Source organism: Lactuca saligna, chromosome 2 (genome assembly GCF_052625555.1).
Source record: "Lactuca saligna cultivar CGN05327 chromosome 2, ASM5262555v1, whole genome shotgun sequence".
In the NCBI taxonomy this organism is placed as follows: Eukaryota; Viridiplantae; Streptophyta; class Magnoliopsida; order Asterales; family Asteraceae; genus Lactuca; species Lactuca saligna.
This window is the reverse complement of record NC_136418.1, coordinates 149,662,553-149,682,424: the sequence shown is the minus strand read 5'-3', so window position 1 is coordinate 149,682,424 and position 19,872 is coordinate 149,662,553. Positions and strand designations below refer to the sequence as shown.

Sequence of the window (19,872 nt, the reverse complement as noted above, 5' to 3'; positions counted from 1 at the left end):
TATTTATATAACCATTCAGCTAAACTGGTATATAATTATTTTATTACAAAAAATAAAATTAAAATAAAACAAGTGGGTTTTACCAACTCTTGGTTTCCAAAATGGTTGGCGACATCCACATCAGCAACGAAAGCTCAAGTCTCACCAACCCCACCAACAAGACCTCAACCGCACCACTCCACCACCTTCCGATACTCCATGCCCACTCCCTATATAATCTCATACGCTCCATCTTCCATTTCAACTTCACTTCAACCCACCAATAAATAATAATCACTAACCATTTCATACTCACACACCGGAGATTCCTCATAATGGCAGTCACCGGAGAAACTCAGCCCGCAAAACACCAAGAAGTTGGCCACAAGAGTCTCCTTCAAAGCGATGCACTTTACCAATACATTCTTGAAACCAGCGTTTACCCGAGAGAGCCAGAATCCATGAAAGAGCTACGTGAGGTCACTGCTAAACATCCTTGGTAAGTCATATAATTAAGTGCATGCATTTCCTAATGCTACAACACATTATGAGTACGTAAGAGGATTACCATAAAAACATTGTGGGTGCTTTTCGTTGTCTAATCTGTTTTACTTGTACTACTAAATGCAGGAATCTTATGACGACATCTGCTGACGAAGGACAGTTTTTGAACTTACTTCTTAAGCTCATAAATGCTAAGAACACGATGGAGATCGGTGTTTACACTGGTTATTCCCTTCTTTCTACTGCGCTTGCTCTACCAGAAGATGGAAAGATATTGGCCTTGGACATAAACCGTGAAAATTACGAAATCGGCCTTCCGATCATTGAGAAAGCAGGTGTTGCTCACAAGATTGACTTTAGAGAAGGCCCTGCGCTTCCTCTTCTTGACCAGATGGTAGGAGATGTAAAATTCCATGGATCATTCGATTTTATTTTCGTGGATGCGGATAAAGACAACTATCTTAATTACCACAAAAGGTTAATCGATCTTGTTAAAATTGGGGGAGTGATTGGCTACGATAACACCCTTTGGAATGGGTCTTTGGTGGCACCCGCAGATGCCCCACTTCGGAAGTATGTTAGATATTACAGAGACTTCGTGTTAGAGCTCAACAAAGCCCTCGCTGCTGATCCAAGAGTAGAGATCTGTCAGCTTCCTGTGGGTGATGGAATCACTCTTTGTCGTCGTATAAGCTAATTAATCACACATCATGCAAAGATCTACGGAAATAGACAATATTTAATTATGTTTCTTACCGTCAAAATTTGTAAATGAATCATATGGTTTACTGAATTACTTCCTTATTGTAATGCGACAATTTGCATTGTTGTTTTTAATTGCATATATAATCATGTTTTCAGAAAAACATTTTAATTGTATAATCTAAATGTTATTGTATATTTCTATGTCATATTCAGTATATGTTATACATCTGTAGACAACAAAAGTTCATCACGTAAAAGCTATTTTTATTTTTTATTTTTAAATGGAGTTAGCGGGCCTTTAAACATGATGAAAATTTCTAGATTTTTTTAAAAAAAGTCATGATTTTAGTTTATCAATTTAAACACTCTTTACACTTTTGACATAGTGACAAATATGATAAAAAGCTAGTATTTTTTACACAAATCCCTATATGTCGGCAACATCTTTGATTCCGACTAACTTCTTCCCCGGCGGGATGGAGGTTAATCTGATGTCTATGAACTAGACTAAAGGCTGCAATTGATAGACTGGTTCACGTTGTGTGGCTGATGAAGATAAGACAAATGTACGATACACGAGAAAGGAAAGTGTTACTCGAGAATCAAAGTTGGGTCCTCAAGGACGATCATCAGGACATGTTCCTTTAAGTTCTAAAATTCACTTGATTTATATTAAAATTTCCCATTTCAGTTGAATCCAATGACAAATGAATGGTGTGTGGTAGGATTGGAAAGACATTTGACATGTTTATTGCAAAAAAGATGTCAAGGATATATATGCAAACAATTTGGTTTTGTTCGTTAGACTGGGGTGCATGACTTGGATAAAGAATTTTTTGACACATCACTTGGGTTTCACAAATTGTTTGCATCTATTCCTCTATTTTCTAGGGTCATAAGTGAGCGGAAAACAAAACCTAATGAGGTGATGATGTCATATTTGATGCATACAGTGGAATCGACAAGCATTCATAGTGGTTCCTATGCTAATGTTGTCAAAGGAGTAAATGGTAATGATAATGAGAAGGTTTAAGAGGGATCGAGTGTTGTGGTTAATCTAAACTTTAACTAATTCCTGCGGAAACATGCAAAGGTGACATATATCAGTAAGGACATTTGTTCGTAGTCCATGATTGTCCGTCGGAAGGAGTTAAAAGCTGAAATCCATCTGCATTCCTATGAACTTGTATGAAAGAGAAACGAAATGAGAAAAAGAAACAATACATTTCTCATTAGATCAATACTAATTACAAAGATGATTATATACAAACTTACAATTCGTCCTTAATGCTAACATACTCATTTAGTTGCTAATTACTTCTAACTAACAACAATTAACAAACTATATTGTAATATTACATTAATACCCCTAATATCCCCCCTCAAGATGACCGTGAAAAAATTGTTTTCATGGCCATCTTGGACATTAAAGGCAATAGTTTAGCACGTGGCAACGATTTGGTGAATACGTTTGCAAGCTGAAAATGAGTATTTATTGGAAGAAGTTTAATGGTTTGATCAATGATTTTGTCCCGAATGAAGTGACAATCAATCTCCACATGTTTAGTTCTCTCATGAAAAGTGGGATTAGACGCTAATTGGATGGCAGATTCATTATGACAGAAGATGAGATTTGGTTCAGTTTGCTTTACACCAAAATCATTCAACAAGTGTCTTAACCACATAAGTTCACAAGTGACAACAACAATGGCTCTATATTCTGCTTATGTGGATGATCTAGCTACAATGTTTAGTTTCTTAGATCGCCAAGAAATAAGAGAAACACCAATAAAAACACAATATCCTATGACAGATCTTCTGGTGGCTTTGCATCCTACCCAATCAGCATCACTAAAGTCTCTTAATTGAAGAGAAGGGTTGCTGAAAGAAACAACCCCTGTCCTAGATTAGACTTTAAGTATCTAAGAAGATGTGTTGCAGCATGCATATGATGCATGAGTTCTGGGTTTATTGAGATATTGACTCAAACGATGAACAACATAAGTGATATCGGGCCTTGTGATGGTCAAATATAGCAAACGACCGATAAGTCTTATGTATTGGAACTCATCTTGTAAAAAATCTCCTTCAAAACCTGATAATTTGTACTTGGGATCCATTTGGCTTTAAAGTCCGATATCCCCAAGAAGCTTTAAAGTATATTATCTTTGTGAAAGAAAAATTCCAGTTTTTGATCTAGCAATCTCAAGGCCTAAAAAATGTCTCAAATTCCCCAAATCTTTTAATTTGAAACGAGCACTTAAAGCCTTTTTAACCAACTGTATTTCAGATGTTGAAGGTCCTGTGATAACTATGTCATCAACATAGACTAGCAAAGCAACATATGATGAACCAACACCTTTAAAAAACAGAGAATAATCTAATTTTGATTGTGTAAAACCCAAAGTATTTAAAAAACTAGAAAATTTAGAATACCATTGTCTAGAAGCCTGCCTTAATCCATAAAGAGATTTTTGGAGTTTACATACCATTTGTTGATGTCTTGAAGAAGAAAAATTACCAGAATACAGTTGAGGTAATTGCATGTACACCTCTTCTTCTAAATCTCCATTTAGAAAAGCATTGTTCACATCTAATTGGATAAGTGGCCAGTTTTTTTTAGCAGCCAAGGCAAGAAGAAGTGTCACTGTAACAAGCTTGGCTACAGGAGAATAAGTGTCTAAGAAATCAACTCCTTCTTGTTGATTGAACCCTTTTGCAACAAGGCATGCTTTAAATCGTTCTATTGTTCCATCGTCTCTTCTTTTGATCTTATACACCCATCGAAAACCCAATGGATTTATGTATTTTGGAAGAGGAACAACAACCCAAGTATTATTCAATTCCAAAGCTTGTAACTCATCATTCATAGCATGTTGCCATTCAACAGATTTGACAGCTTCATTATTGTTTTTGGGTTCTTCTAGAGCAGATATAGAAATGGTGTAAGCTTTGCAGTTTTTACTAAGATTATCATAAGAAATAACCTCAGATAAAGGATATCTACAAGAGGATGAACTGGAATTTGTAGAACATGTATGAAATTTTGTGAGGTTACAATGATAATCCTGTAAATATGATGGTCTGGTCCTAACTTGTTGTGTTCTGTTAGGTTGTGCTTGTGGTAAATGTGAATCATTGGGTAAGGGTATATTTGGAATATTAGAAATTGGAATGGAATTAGGTGACATAGGAATAGAAATGGGGTTTGGAACATGTTGTAAAATTTGAGATGAAGATTCATGATCTGAATCAAAAGCTTTTGGTAATACAACCATGGAAAAAGGATCGTCAACAAAGGGATGAGTTATATTTATGAATGGAAAAATAGTTTCATGAAATACAACATCTCTTGACATGAAAATTTCTCTTGTGGACAAGTCAAGCAACTTATATGCCTTCATGCCAGGTGGGTAACCTATGAAGACACAAGATTTTGCACGTGGTTTAAACTTGTTTCTGTGTGCTGTTAAAGTAGAAGCAAAGGCTAAGCAACCAAAAGTAGAAAGTAGATTATATTGTGGTTCTGCATTATAAAGTTTTTGATAAGGTGTAAGATATTGAAGCAACTTGGAAGGAGTTCTATTGATCAGATATACAGCAATTAAGACACATTCTGATCTATATTCAATTGGTATATTCGACTGGAAATACAGTGCCCTTGCAACATTCAGTATGTGTTGGTGTTTTCGTTCTACAATAGAGTTTTGTTGTGGCCTCTCAACACATGAAAACTAATGTATTATGACTTTAGCTTGGAACAATTTAGTGAAAAGCAATTCTTTGGCATTGTCGGATCTGAAAATTTTGACATTAGCATTGAATTGTGTGGCTATCATGTGTGAAGTGTGCACTCTTAGTAAAACGATCCATGACCACCCAAATCACGCGTGAACATTCTTCGTCCTGGACAGTGTAGTCACAAAATCCATGGTGTTGTCTTCCCATTTACCCATGGGTACAAATAAAGGTTCTAAACTCCCATACAGTTTCTGATGTTGTGCCTTAACTCTTGCACAAGTTACACACTCGATCACATACTTTTCAACATCGAACTTCATTGTCAGCCACCAGTAGTAGGGTTTTAGATCGCTATTCATTTTAGTGCTGCCATGATGAATCGATTACATAGTCTTGTGGGCTTCTTCCACCAGAATATCTCTTACTCCTCCTGTCTTATGTACCTAAATCCTATCTTGGAATACCTTTAATCCTTGACTGTTTGTATCGAACACTAAAGTTCTGCTTAAACGTTCTTCCTTTCGGTCATTTTTCTTTGAAGCTTCTTCCTGAGCTTCGTTGATACTTTCCACAATAGTCGAGACAACTTATATTATTAACGCTCTTGTACTTTTCTTTTAAGGTTGCTTTTCAACTCAGAGCATCAACTAACACATTTGGTTTATCAGGGTGGTAAAGTATGTCACAGTCGTAGTCCTTGAGTAACTCTAGCCAACTTCGTCTCATGTTGAATTCCTTCTAATTAAAGAGATACTAGAGACTCTTATGATCAGTGAAAAGTTTTCACTTTGTGCCATAAAGGTAATGCCTCCATATCTTTAGGGCAAATACTACCACTGCCAACTCCAGATCGTGAGTAGGGTAGTTCTTTTCGTGCTCTTTCAATTGTCGAGATGCGTATGCTATCACATTTTCTCTTTGAGTTAGAACACAACACAACCCGAATCCCGACACATCGCTATACACTGCGAAGCCTTCAACTCCATCGGGTAGAGAAAGAATTGGTGCTTCACATAGCTTCTTCTTTAGCTTCTCGAATGCGTCTTCGTGCTTCTCACTCCATGTATATGTAGCTTCTTTGTGGGTCAAAGCTGTCAATGGAGCAACTATCGAAGAAAATCCTTGGATAAATCTTCGGTAATATCCGACTAATCCCAGAAAGCTTCGGATCTCCGCGGGACTTTTAGGACATTATCACTTCATCACAACTTCGATCTTTGCTGGGTCAACCATTATCCCTTCTTGGTTAACCACATGGCCCAATAATTGGACTTCTCAGATCCAAAAATTGCATTCGGAGAACCTTACATATAGCTTCTCCCTCTTCAACACTTCCAACACTTCTCGTAGATGCTTGCCATACTCCTCCTAGATTTTTGAGTAAATCAGAATTTCATCTATGAACACGATCATAGATTTATCGAGGAATGGTTTACAAACCTTGTTTAACAAATTCATGAACGCTGCTGGAGCATTGGTTAGTCCAAATGATATAACCAAGAATTTCATCTATTTCTGAATGTAGTCTTCTTTATATCATGCTCTCTCACCTTCAGCTGATGATATCCCGACCTAAGATCGATCTTTGAGAAATAGCTCGAACCTTGTAGCTGATCGAATAGGTCATCAATCCTTGGAAATGGATACTTGTTCTTCACCGTTGCCTTGCTCAGCTCTCAGTAGTCTATACACATTCTCATGATTCCGCCCTTCTTTTTCACGAATAACACTGGAGCTCCCCTGGGTGATGAACTAGGTCGAATGAAACCGTTGTCCAATAACTTCTGAAATTGCGTCATAAGCTTCTTCATCTCCATTGGTGCTAATCGGTACGGTGCTTTTGCTATTGGTGTCGTTCCTGGTAATAAGTCTATTCGGAACTCTACTTATCTATCAGGTGGTAATCCAGGAAGATCTTCGATAAAGACTTCTGGATAATTCCACAGTACTGGAATACTTTGCTTTTCCTTCTTTTCCTTCTTAGCATCGATCACGAATGCCAAGTATGATGTGCATCCTTTAGACAAACATTTTCTGGCCTTCATTAGGGAAATGATTCTAGAGTTTATTCTGCGTTTGTCCCCGTACACCATAAATGACTTTTTTCCGGGTGGGTTTACTCTTACTATCTTCTTCTTGCAAAGTATCTCGACATCGTTGGCGCTAAGCCAATCCATCCCCACAATGATGTCGAAACCCTTCAACTCTATGGGTAACAATTCTTCATGGAATTCATTTCCATTTAATTCGATGACGATGTTCTTAATATGATCACTAATAGGTACGAACTTGCCACTGACAACTTCCACAACTAGGGCATTATCAAGTTTTTGTACACGCAATGCTAGTTTCCCACCAAATTCATGCGATACGAAGAAGTAGTTCGCTCCTGAATCAAATAGTATATTGGCAGGTAATCCATTTACAAGAAAGGTACCTAAAGCGACATCTGCTGCCTTCTTCGCAGCTTCTAGTGTCATCTGGAAGGCTCTCTCCTTCATCTTTGGTGGAACATTGGGTCTTGCTGCCTCTTTTTCTTCGGGCAGTCCCTCGAGATGTGCTTTTCCTCGTTGCACCTATAACATACCTTCTTATTGAATGTGAACTCGTTGGCATAGTGTTCGGGCTTTCCACACTTAAAACAAGTAACTTCTCTGTCATATTTCCCAAAGTGTTTCTTCTTGCAGTTGTCGCACCACTTCGCTTCGGCTCCTCCTCCTCCAAACTTCCTTGAACCAGACTTGATTTTATTATTGGGCCTTGCAGACCCTTTGAATTTTCTCTTCTCATTAACCTCGACCTTATTGGCAGCTCTTCCCTTGATCATATCCTCCACATACTTGGCAACCCAGATAACTGCCTCTAGAGTAGGTGCCTGATGTACTGGCACCGCATACTCCCATGGAAGTCCCTTTGTGTACTTGTTAATTTTCGTCATCTCTTCGGGGACAATGCGTAAGGAAAACTCCATCTTGTTTGTGAAGTTGTTGGTGTATTCATCAATGGACATGCTCCCCTTTTTCAAAGTTAGGAATTAGTTCTCTAACTCGAGCAGGTTTTGGACTGAGCAGTACTTGCGCTTGAATTGCACCAAAAAATCTGCCCACGTTAGTTACAGGGCTCATTGGGGATCAAAGTCTTCCCCAAGGTGTTCCACTAATGAACCGCACCTCCCCTGAACTGGTGTACTGAAACTTTGGTTTGTAACTTGCCTCTGCACCATACGTCATGAAGGCCAACTCCATCTCCGAGATGCAATCCATAACTCCGATCGGATCTTCCTTCCCAGTGAAGGTCGATAGCTTGCAAGTTAGAAAATCTTTGTACTTGCATCCATTCCTTTTGTCTCCGTCATCTTGGTTGATTCGTCGAACTATTGGTGGGTTGGCTTGACGAACAGTCCCACTGTAGTTCCCTCCTTCTGACTGCCCATCGTTCAATTCGGGTTGTTCAACTAGCATCGTAGGTTCATCCCTATCCTGTAGCAGTCGCCTTGTCTCCTCCATTTGACGATCCAACATCATCTGGATCATTGCTTGTACCCCGACCATTGTGATTGGCTCAGGTGCGGCTGTTACAATAGGTACTTGCTCAATCACTTGAGGTTGTGGTATTGACTCCTATTTCTGTTTGTGATTCCACTTTGGGTTATTGCCATCTTGATCTATACACTGAATAGGGTGAATTTAGATCTTTATTTAGGATAGATGTTTAAATCATCCTTATCTCTACGAAATGTTTACATGTTAGTTCTAATATCGTAGTCGTACGTTTAGAATCCTAAACACATAAGGTTTCCAGATCCGGTTGGCAACAAACCATAGATCCGAAAAAATAATAGCATATAGCACATAAAAGCATTTTAGGCATCTTTCCTAAAATAAACTAATGCTCTTGTCTAAAATATAGTAGAAACTCATCTCACAATCATCGCTTAGCATTCTAAGTTTAAGTATAGAAATCCTACGAAATCCTAGTTCGCTTAAACCTGGCTCTGATACCAACAGTGACATCCCCATTTTCACAGCCAGAAAAGACCAATTTTCTCTGTTTAAAAATCAGAGAAATATTTTAAAGAAAAGTGTTGCGGAATTTGTTCCCAAAAGATAAATATGATAAAGATTTATCAAATCATTTCCGAAGAAATGTATTTCATTATATTAAAACCTCGGTATGTCATGATCGATACATATCAAAAGCACAAACAGAACAACATAGGCCTTACAACATTTATTAATATCTACTGTCCTTTAATCCGTAATCCCTCATCAACTCATCCAACTACGCTCTTGTGCCACTACCTGTAATACAAGAAACTGAGTGGGTCAGGCTTGAGAGCCTGGTCAGCACATAGGATCATCAGCAATAAATAAGTTTATTAATTTCATCAACCAACAATAAGCCAATTACCCATTCCAGTTATCCTCACTTTACGTCCCTAAACACCTATCATAAGGGACCTAGCCTAAGGATCATCATCGGGGATGTATACTACTGCTAAGGGAGTTCCTCAGCAATAAATGTCCTAAAGGCAACCATGAGGGGGATGGAGTACACCGGTGAACACATCGTTCACAAACATCTACAGGTTGCGAGCTTGCTAGCGTTCCACTGGACTATTTAGAAAAGTTTGTGGTCGTCATCTATACTCTGCTAGATGACTGGAAACACTGTCAACATCGAGGCCTCTCATCTTTTTATCGCAGATCGTCTATTTAATCCACCCATGTTTTTCCCTAACATTTTTTGTAGATATAAAATACATATATAGTTTAAATCATTTACAAACTCATATAAAAATGTTCATCCATCATAGATATCAAGTAAACAGATGATATGCACACATAACACGTAATTAATATAAACTACTTCATATGTATGTGAAAGATGAAAGTGACTATGTACTCACTTGCTACAGTGACGACTCGAAATTCGAGCAGCGCTTCGCTTCCTAATAATATGATTTCCTTCGACGAAACCTAGTATTATTACCACTAGATTTTAGTATAATATTTATTGCGACTAATTATTAGTCTAGATTCATCGTTAACTCAGAGTCTACTTCATGATCTATCAAGTAAGGAACAACCAAGTAGGATTATATCGTAGGTAGGGTCCGTTTGGTATACGAAGTATACTGTTTGAAAATTCCACTTTAAACACCTCACTAAATCACAGCCTAGACATCATTCCCATAAGTAGATCAATAAGTATAATGACTTTGAATCAATGATAAATCTTATTTATAGGTTCATAACAACGATATTATATTTAAATATAAGCTATATTTAAAGTACAGTAGGCGTATCTCATTTACAGCGGGTTATGCTAAAAATGTGGCTCCACTGGAGCAGAACTTCTGAGATGAAAAGCTCTTTTTCTCGAAGCCGTCAGGCACATTGGAGCTTTCTTCTAGCGCTATGGGAGTTTCCTAGGGCTTTAGGGGGGGGGGGGGGGTTGTGGGAGGTTTAGAGAGAAGTTAGAGAGAAAAAGAGAAAGGTGGAGGTGTGAAGAAATGAGGGTGGAAGGGGTTTTATTTATAGGGTGAAATATGGCTCAACTTGGTGCCACATGTCACCATCTGGTGGCAAAACTTGGGGAGAAAGGAATGACACTGATTCAACCATGTTACCCCTTTCGCGACAGCACCCTGCCGACTTCTAAACCCTGTAACTTTTGCATACGACCTCCATTTTCAACGTTCATTATATCTACGTGTAGGTGGAGACATAATCTACAACTTTTTTTAGACTCCGTCGGTTAATTCTCGACCGATTTTAAATTTAACAGTAGGAGAATATTACACTTTTAACGACCGTGTAAAACTCATAACTTCTAAATACGGACTCCGGTTTCGTCTGTCTTTTTATCGTTGAACTCCTATTAATGATATCTTCAATTCCCATTTAGGTTGCGTTCGCCAAAAATTGATCGATCTAGAATTCAAATTTCGGGTTGTGCACTTCTATGCCAAATCTTAGAAAAGTCACAACTTCCTCATACGATGTCAGATTTGGACGTTTTTTGTATGCACACTCTCGGTTTAACGTATACTACAACTTTCGTTTAGATTGGTAACGCCAAAAAGTCCTTTATTATAAATTCACTATTTACTTTACGCTGTTTCGTACCGGTTTTTTCGTGAAACTTCGACGAATCATAATTTCTTCGTCATAACTCGGATTTCAGCGTTCTTTATATATCCAGAATCCTTGTTTCGACCACTACAACTTTATATATAGATATTGATTTATCTAACACTTTATTTTTTTATATCTTTATAAATAAGTATAAATCACATAAATTCACATAATTAACATAATACTCAAATAATTCATCTTTATTACTTCAAAATAGGTTATAATGGTTGACCTGACTATTAATTACATCATTGAACTAATGCTTAGCCCAGAAAACACGGGTGTTACACACTGTACCGTCTTAGAGTGAGCTACCATTTTCTTTTAGAATTTTATTGTTTAACTCTACTCATTTTATAATACAACATAATAACTACAAGAGCCATGTATTGCATCACTAAATTATCATGAGTTCATTGTTTTAAGTTCACCCTAAATAATAGTTCAAACAAACACATACATTAACTCACAGTATGAGGTTTATATATATATATATATATATATATATATATATATATATATATATATATATATATATATATATATATATATATATATATATATATATATATATATATATATATATATAGAGAGAGAGAGAGAGAGAGAGAGAGATATTCAAATGTTTTTAGCAAATATTATGTGCCTAAATGCACCAATAAGAAATTAGCAAATAATTAATTAATTAATTAAATAAATAAGGGTAAATTAGTAATATTACATATATGTATTAATGAATATCCAAAATTAACAACTGATATCCCTTTATTTAAGGGATTAATTTTTATTTACCTATTAAAACCCTACACCACCATTTTTTCCAGAGACGTACATCACCAACACCTCCGACCACTGCCAGTACGTTTGGATCGTCGCAATCTCCACCTCATAGTCCGCCGACCACCATTGTTCCAACTTCTTTATGCTTGGTGGTCTTCATTGTCGACCAAATCCGCAGCAAGTGGCTATTCCACCACCATCAAATTGTTGATCGGCCTTCATTATCATCGGGATCTATCCGAGATTTTGTATAAAGCATTTATCGTTTGAACTTTGAAGTCTTGTTTATAATCGTTAGGTATGTATTTTTTGATGTTCTTTATTGTTTCTTTCAATTAATTGATAAAAAAAGTTAATTCGTGATGAATCGAAGTTGCTGTTTCATTCGAATGGGACATTCAATTTCATAAAGTTTGCAGTTTTTGATCTTCTTTATTGTTTCCATGTCCAATAGGTGATCTTCTTCTTCATCTTATTTTGATTTGAATCCATGTAAATTTGGATGTTTGGTTTTTCCTGAAAAAATTTATGATAATGGATGGGATATAACTCATGGTTGTTTGGGGTTGTTTCTTGAATTCAAGAAACTGAATTGGTAAGACTATCACTAATTTTTTTTGAAGAAACTGAAGAAGCACACCACGTGTTTGATAAAATGCATAGTTGATATTATCTTAGTTTTGGCCTACTCAGGTGTGTGTGTGTGTGTTTCAACTAATCAAAATTTTCTTTTTTCCACCATTAACATATGCGGTTAATAGTGTCTGTCTCCTTTGCAGCTACATGTTTCAATGGGTCACAATTTCGTCCATTGATACCCTTGTTAGAAGTCATGCCAAAGGAACTTGGTGCTAGCTTACATGATATGCTTAATCCGATCACAGGTAATTTCTTGAAACAACATTCTATCATGGCGTCTATGTGTTCGATAAAATGCCTCAATGAAAAAATAGCTAAAAATCATTAATGTTTTTACTTCACTTTGTTCCTTATTCTTTTCAGAACTACATAACTCAATTTAGATTGGGTTGGATGCCATTTTCATAACAATAGGTTGATGCTAGGTCCTTATTATGTCAGAATTTGCAGTTAAATACATTAAGCATATCGAGAAGAAACACATGGAACCCGAATAATGTTAGTTCCTTATTCTGTCAGAATAGGTTGATGTTAGTTCCTTATTTTGTTTGTTGGGTATATTCTTGATAATACAAATTCTTAAAGAATATTCTTGCAGAATAGTTTATTTTGTAAGAATATTATTTGTTGTATTCTGATAGAATTGTAGTTAATTATTTGTATGTTTAATGTGCAGGTTTTACAAGTTTATCACTACAAATTACTTGGCAATGAATTTCTGGTAAAAAAGGCTTCAAGAATGGCTTGAAGACCTGATGGGAAAGGGTTGAAGAATGAATTAAAGAATGATCACACTCATTTTTTAAAAATGTTGTTATTTTTTAAGAATTATACTTGTTTATTCTTTTAGAATTTTTGTTATTTTTCAACGAATCACAATCATACAATGTAATTTTTTGATATATTATTAGTTCAAGAATCGATTTTGTGTATTCTTTGAGAATGTATTTACTAGTTTATGTTTGACATTCTGCCAGAATAAAATCGAAAAATACATTTACTAGTTTATGGTTGACATTTTATCATTCTGACATAATAAAATCGGATTTTTAAACTTGAATTAATTTAAAATATTCAGATTTTTAAAAAATAAAGGAATTAATCATCCCTAAAAATCCGAAAATTTCCTTTTTTAATATATGTTAATTGACTAAAATGCCCTTATGCTGAAATTTGTGTGATTATATGGTACATGCTATCCTATTCTACTACCATAGACTCTCAAATCATAATATTTGATTATATTCCATCCGATGATCCAGATCTGTGCATTCTAGCACACAATAGTTAGTAAAAACAAAATAACCTAACCCTATATATATATATATATATATATATATATATATATATATATATATATATATATATATAGAGAGAGAGAGAGAGAGAGAGAATGTTTTTCTTAAAAAGTATAAAATGATAGTCTTCTACATTTATAAAGTTTAATGGTATTTTGTGATCAATAGGAAAATAATACATCCATTTAAGACATTCAATACGCAATGTAATCACCACATCAAGATTTTGTATTCTGAAGAATATTTTTTGGTAGAGTAGCTAATATAGGTAATAACGATGTTTATTTATTTATTTATTTATCATTTCAACTAGTTAAGTAGGTTGTTTACATCATCGTTAAAAAAATAATTATGCTTATATTATGTTAAACAATAACGTATGATGTTATTTTGTATGTAAAATTAATAATAGTGCATTGTTATTATCAGATAAAAGATAAAGTGTGTTACTATTATGAAAAAATAAAGCACATTGCTATTATGGATAATAATAATATACATTTCTATTACAAATAAAAAATGATAATATGTTTATGTTATTGATAAAACAATCTAAGTACAATCCATATATCCGTAAAAAGTAAATAGTTTGTTACATCATTGTTAAAACAATTAATTATGGTGCTATTATGTTTAAAAAAATAAGTATAATGTTACTTTGTACGTAAAAAAAGTAATACTGCATTGCGATTATCGGATAAAAAATAAAGTTGATTTCTATTATGAAAAAATAAAGTGCATTTCTATTATGGATAATAATATATATATATATATATATATATATATATATATATATATATATATATATATATATATATATATATATATATATTGCTATTACCGATAAAAATGATAATACATTGCTATTGTTGATATATAAAAATATAAGTACAATCCCTATATCGGTAAAAAGTAAAATACATTCTTATTATCAAATAAAACTAATGTATGTTTCTATAATGCATAGGAATTATTAATATATAGTTTCTTTTACTAATTATATATGCTTGTTTTAACATTTAAGGCATAAGAGTTACAAAATCAAATTGAAATCGAACAAATTGAAGCACGATGAGGTACAAGATCAAATTGCAAGAGGAAGTGAAATTGAATGAAAAACATGAATGGATGTTTTGGTAACCCTCCCGAGAGGCCACCAAACTCGTTCTAGTTATCTATCTTTGTTGTTTTAGACAATTAATGAACTTATGCTTAGTGTATTTGTGGTGTAGACATTTGTTAGAACTTATATTGTATTGGAAAATGTTTGATTTATATTTATTATCATTTTGGTTTTGGGTACTTAATTTGATTCTTTTGAAGTTTGATCAAATAAAATATAAAATTTATTTTATTTTTGTTTTTTGTAACTACATTTTTACTGACTAAAAACTTTAATTATTTTTGACGGTAACATCCAAATGTAACATATATTGGTAAATCATATATTGGTAAATACATCTGTTTGTAGTATGTGATTGTCTATGGAAACAGTTAAAAACCGTAATCCATCTGTATTCTATTGTAAAGGTGACGTAAATTTTGTCCAAAATGTGTCTGGTAATTACCTACAAAATTTCATGTTGTTATAATGTTAAAAGAACCCGTATGGAATATTTACTCATAATTAAATATGAAAATTTATGTTGCTATTTTGTTAAAAGGATCTATCACAAATATTTACCCACAGCTTGTACTATGATACACATTTTTCATTACGCGTTGTCGGATTTTTTTTAAACCGGCAAACTAACCTACTTTTTTAAAACCATCTATATATCTTAATGAGACTTGAATCATGACCTCTAATTTGAAAGTGTCTCTCCTTACTGCTATGTCAAAGGCCCAATGATTGTTGGAATTTTTTTGGTAAGAGTTTCTAATATCTTACCGACATAATTGATTTTCGAAATTTAATCATAAATCTAATAACACTAGTGGAAAAAATGATTTAATAACATACAAATTATGACGTTCATTAACATTATGACATACCAAAAAGATGGGCGTAAACAGTATGCAATTGTTATCAAATATTTATGATTTTCAATGGACATAATTGACCGTCATAAAATTATGTCATCCCTTGTAAAATACGAAGAGATGCTCGTTCTAGTGAAAAGGATACAAGCCAACTCTTTTTGATTTTATTCTTTTAATAACCGATATTTTTATATTTATGTATATATATCGTGTTAATCACCAAAAGATGTTTAATTGGCCTAGCGATATCAAAGTGTAGAAGAGGTGTTCCTCCCCCGAAGGGTTGAGGTTCAAGTTTAGTCGTGGACAAAAGTTATATTGGTTAGTTGTTCAAAAAAAAAAAAAACTGTGTTAATCGTTACAACACACAAACTTTAAAAGACAATTGAATTAGGGTTCCATTTCCCTTTCTCGTTCCCAGTTCTGTCCCCCTTCTCCACCACCTACATCGGTCACGACCACCATCGCTGGCGGTGAAGTTTTCACCGCTTGCTACTCCAATGCTCCGACGTCACCATGTGTGATTGATGACCGATTTAACGTATTCAAGTAAATAATCCAGTTCAATACTAATAAACAAACCATAAAATATAATTAATTGAAATACAAACAAAAGCAACTTCAAATCCACCCCAATCCCAATCATTGTTTGAGTTGAACACCCCGATCCCAATCATTGAGTTGAGATGGTCAAACTTTCAAGATTTGCATGCTTTTACAACTACGGGAAATAATAGGGAAACTATTTTCTGAAAAGAAAATAAAAAAGGGTCGACAATAGTTAAAATAATCTGAACCAACATTTATTAAAATTATAAAATAATAAAGCAATTGGTTTTACCAACTCTTGGTTTCCATTATGGTTGGCCAAGTCCACATCGGCAACGGATGCTCAAGTCTCAGCATTCACCAACCCTACCAACAAGACTACACCGGCACCACCCCTCCACCTTCCGATACGCCATGCCCAGTCCACTCCCTATATATTCCCATCCACCCTTTTCTTCCATTTCAAATACATTTCAACCTACCATTAATCACACTCTATTTCATACTCCAACACCAGAGATTCCCCACAATGGCCGCCACCGGAGAAACTCAGCCTGCAAAACACCAAGAAGTTGGCCACAAGAGTCTCCTTCAAAGCGATGCACTCTACCAATACATTCTTGAAACCAGTGTTTACCCGAGAGAGCCAGAATCCATGAAAGAGCTACGTGAGGTCACTGCTAAACATCCTTGGTAAGTCATATAATTAAGTGCATGCATTTCATAATGTTACAACATATATAATCATAGCCCTAAAAGCATATCTGATTCCTTTAACTTGTAATATAAATGCAGGAACCTCATGACTACGTCTGCTGATGAAGGACAGTTCTTGAACTTACTTCTCAAGCTCATAAATGCTAAGAACACAATGGAGATTGGTGTTTACACCGGTTATTCTCTTCTTTCTACTGCCCTTGCTCTACCAGAAGATGGGAAGATATTGGCCTTGGATATAAATCGTGAAAATTACGAAATTGGCCTTCCGATTATTGAGAAAGCCGGTGTTGCTCACAAGATTGACTTTAGAGAAGGCCCTGCGCTTCCTCTTCTTGACCAGATGGTAGGAGATGTAAAATTCCATGGATCATTCGATTTTATTTTCGTGGATGCGGATAAAGACAACTATCTTAATTACCACAAAAGGTTAATCGATCTTGTTAAAATTGGGGGAGTGATTGGCTACGATAACACCCTTTGGAATGGGTCTTTGGTGGCACCCGCAGATGCCCCACTTCGGAAGTATGTTAGATATTACAGAGACTTCGTGTTAGAGCTCAACAAAGCCCTCGCTGCTGATCCAAGAGTAGAGATCTGTCAGCTTCCAGTGGGTGACGGAATCACTCTATGTCGCCGAATAAGCTAATCACACATCAACATCACAGATCATCCGAAATATTAAATATACTTTTTAATTATGTTTCATAACGTCAAAACTTGTAAATGAATCATATGGTTTACTGATTTACTTGCTTATTGTAATGCGACAATTTGCATTGTTGTTTTTAACTGCATATATAATCATGTTTTCAGAAAACCATTTTAATTGCATAATCTAAATGCTACTGTATATTTCTATGTCATATTCAGTATATGTTATGCATCTGTAGACAACAAAAGTTCATCACGTAAAAGCTATTTTATTTTTTACTTTTAAATGGAGTTAGCGGGCCTTTAAACATGATGAAAATTTCTAGATTTTTTTATTAAAAAAAAAGTAATGATTTTATTTTATCAATTTAAACACTCCTTGCACTTTTGACATACTTACAAACATGATAAATTAAAAGCTAGTATTTTTTACACATATGGCTGCAACATCTTTGATTCCGACTAACCTCGGGGGGATTGAGGTTAATCTGATTGCTATGAACCAGACTTAAGGCTGCAATTGATAGACTGGTTCACGTTGTGTGGCTGATGAAGATAGGACAAATGTATGATACAAGAGGAAGGAAAGTGTTACTCGAGAATCAATGTTGGGTCCTCTAGGAGGATCATCAGGACATGTTCCTTTAAGTTCTAAAATTCACTTGATTTATATTAAAATTTTCCATTTTAGTTGAATCCAATGACAAATGAATGGTGTGTGGTAGGATTGGAAAGACATTTGACATGTTTATTGCAAAAAAGATTTCAAGGATATGCGAACAATTCGGTTTTGTTCGTTAGACTGGGGTGCATGACTTGGATAAAGAATTTTTTGACACATCATTTGGGTTTCACAAATTGTTTGCATTTATTCCTCTATTTTCTAGGGTCATAAGTGAGTGGAAAACAAAACCTAATGAGGTGAGGATGTCATATCTGATGCATACAGTGGAATCGACAAGCATTCATAGTGGTTCCTATGCTAATGTTGTCAAAGGAGTAAATGGTAATGATAATGAGAAGGTTTAAGAGGGATTGAGTGTTGTGGTTGATCCAAACATTAACTAATTCTGGCGGAAACATGCAAAGGTGACATATATCAGTAAGGACATTTGTTCGTAGTCCGTGATTGTCCGTCGGAAAGAGTTAAAAACTGAAATCCATCTGCATTCCTATTAACTTGTATGAAAGAGAAACGAAACGAAAGAGAGAGAGAGAAACAATACTTTTCTCATTAGATCAATACTAATTACAAAGATGATTATATACAAACTTAAAATACGTCCTTAATGCTAACATACTAATTTAGTTACTAATTACTTCTAACTAACAACAATTAACAAACTATACTGTAATATTACATTAATACCCCTAATATCCCCCCTCAAGATGACCGTGAAAAAATTGTTTTCATGGCCATCTTGGACATTAAAGGCAATAGTTTAGCACGTGGCAACGGTTTGGTGAATATGTTTGCAAGCTGAAAATGAGTACTTATTGGAAGAAGTTTAATGGTTTGATCAATGATTTTGTCCCGAATGAAGTGACAATCAATCTCCACATGTTTAGTTCTCTCATAAAAGTGGGATTAGACGCTAACTGGATGGCAGATTCATTATCACAAAAGATGAGATTTGGTCTAGTTTGCTTTACACCAAAATCATTCAACAAGTGTCTTAACCACGTAAGTTCACAAGTGACAGCAACAATGGCTCTATATTCTGCTTCTGTGGATGATCTAGCTACCGTGTTTTGTTTCTTAGATCGCCAAGAAATAATAGAAACACCAATATTAAAAACACAATATCCTGTGACAGATCTTTTGGTGGCTTTGCATCCTGCTCAATCAGCATCACTAAAGTCTTTTAATTGAAGAGAAGAAGTAGCTGAAGGAAACAACCCTTGTCCTAGATTAGACTTTAAGTATCTAAGAAGATGTGTTGCAGCATGCATATGATGCATGAGTTATGGGTTTATTGAGATATTGATTCAAACGATGAACAACATAAGTGATATCGGGCCTTATGATGGTCAAATATAGCAAACGACCGATAAGTCTTCTGTATTGGAACTCATCTTGTAAAAAATCTCCTCCAAAACTTGATAATTTGTAAGTTGGATCCATTAATTGGCTTTGCTGCTAAAAGTCCCATATCCCCAAGAAGCTTTAAAGTATATTGTCT

General features: G+C 35.0%; 2 protein-coding genes across 2 annotated transcripts; both read left to right on the top strand.

Moving 5' to 3' along the window:
- The first annotated feature begins 226 nt into the window (after window positions 1-226).
- Window positions 227-1,320, top strand: LOC145032042 (caffeoyl-CoA O-methyltransferase-like). The gene is made up of 2 exons (XM_078980711.1): window positions 227-478; window positions 610-1,320. The coding sequence occupies exons 1-2, from the start codon at window positions 315-317 to the stop codon at window positions 1,178-1,180; spliced, it is 735 nt and encodes a 244-aa protein (XP_078836837.1). The 5' UTR covers window positions 227-314; the 3' UTR covers window positions 1,181-1,320.
- Window positions 1,321-16,768: 15,448 nt separating this feature from the next.
- Window positions 16,769-17,827, top strand: LOC145032041 (caffeoyl-CoA O-methyltransferase-like). Its single transcript, XM_078980709.1, has 2 exons — window positions 16,769-17,011; window positions 17,114-17,827. Exons 1-2 carry the CDS (start codon window positions 16,848-16,850, stop codon window positions 17,682-17,684), a joined length of 735 nt encoding a protein of 244 aa, XP_078836835.1. The 5' UTR covers window positions 16,769-16,847; the 3' UTR covers window positions 17,685-17,827.
- Window positions 17,828-19,872: the final 2,045 nt, after the last annotated feature.

What these genes read in the sequence shown, in the direction of transcription:
- LOC145032042 (XM_078980711.1), top strand. Translation starts at nt 315, where the DNA reads ATGGCAGTCACCGGAGAAACTCAGCCCGCAAAACACCAAGAAGTTGGC. An exon ending in GTCACTGCTAAACATCCTTG is followed by an intron (nt 479 to 609) that starts GTAAGTCATATA and finishes TACTAAATGCAG; the next exon opens with GAATCTTATGACGACATCTG.
- LOC145032041 (XM_078980709.1), top strand. Translation starts at nt 16,848, where the DNA reads ATGGCCGCCACCGGAGAAACTCAGCCTGCAAAACACCAAGAAGTTGGC. An exon ending in GTCACTGCTAAACATCCTTG is followed by an intron (nt 17,012 to 17,113) that starts GTAAGTCATATA and finishes ATATAAATGCAG; the next exon opens with GAACCTCATGACTACGTCTG.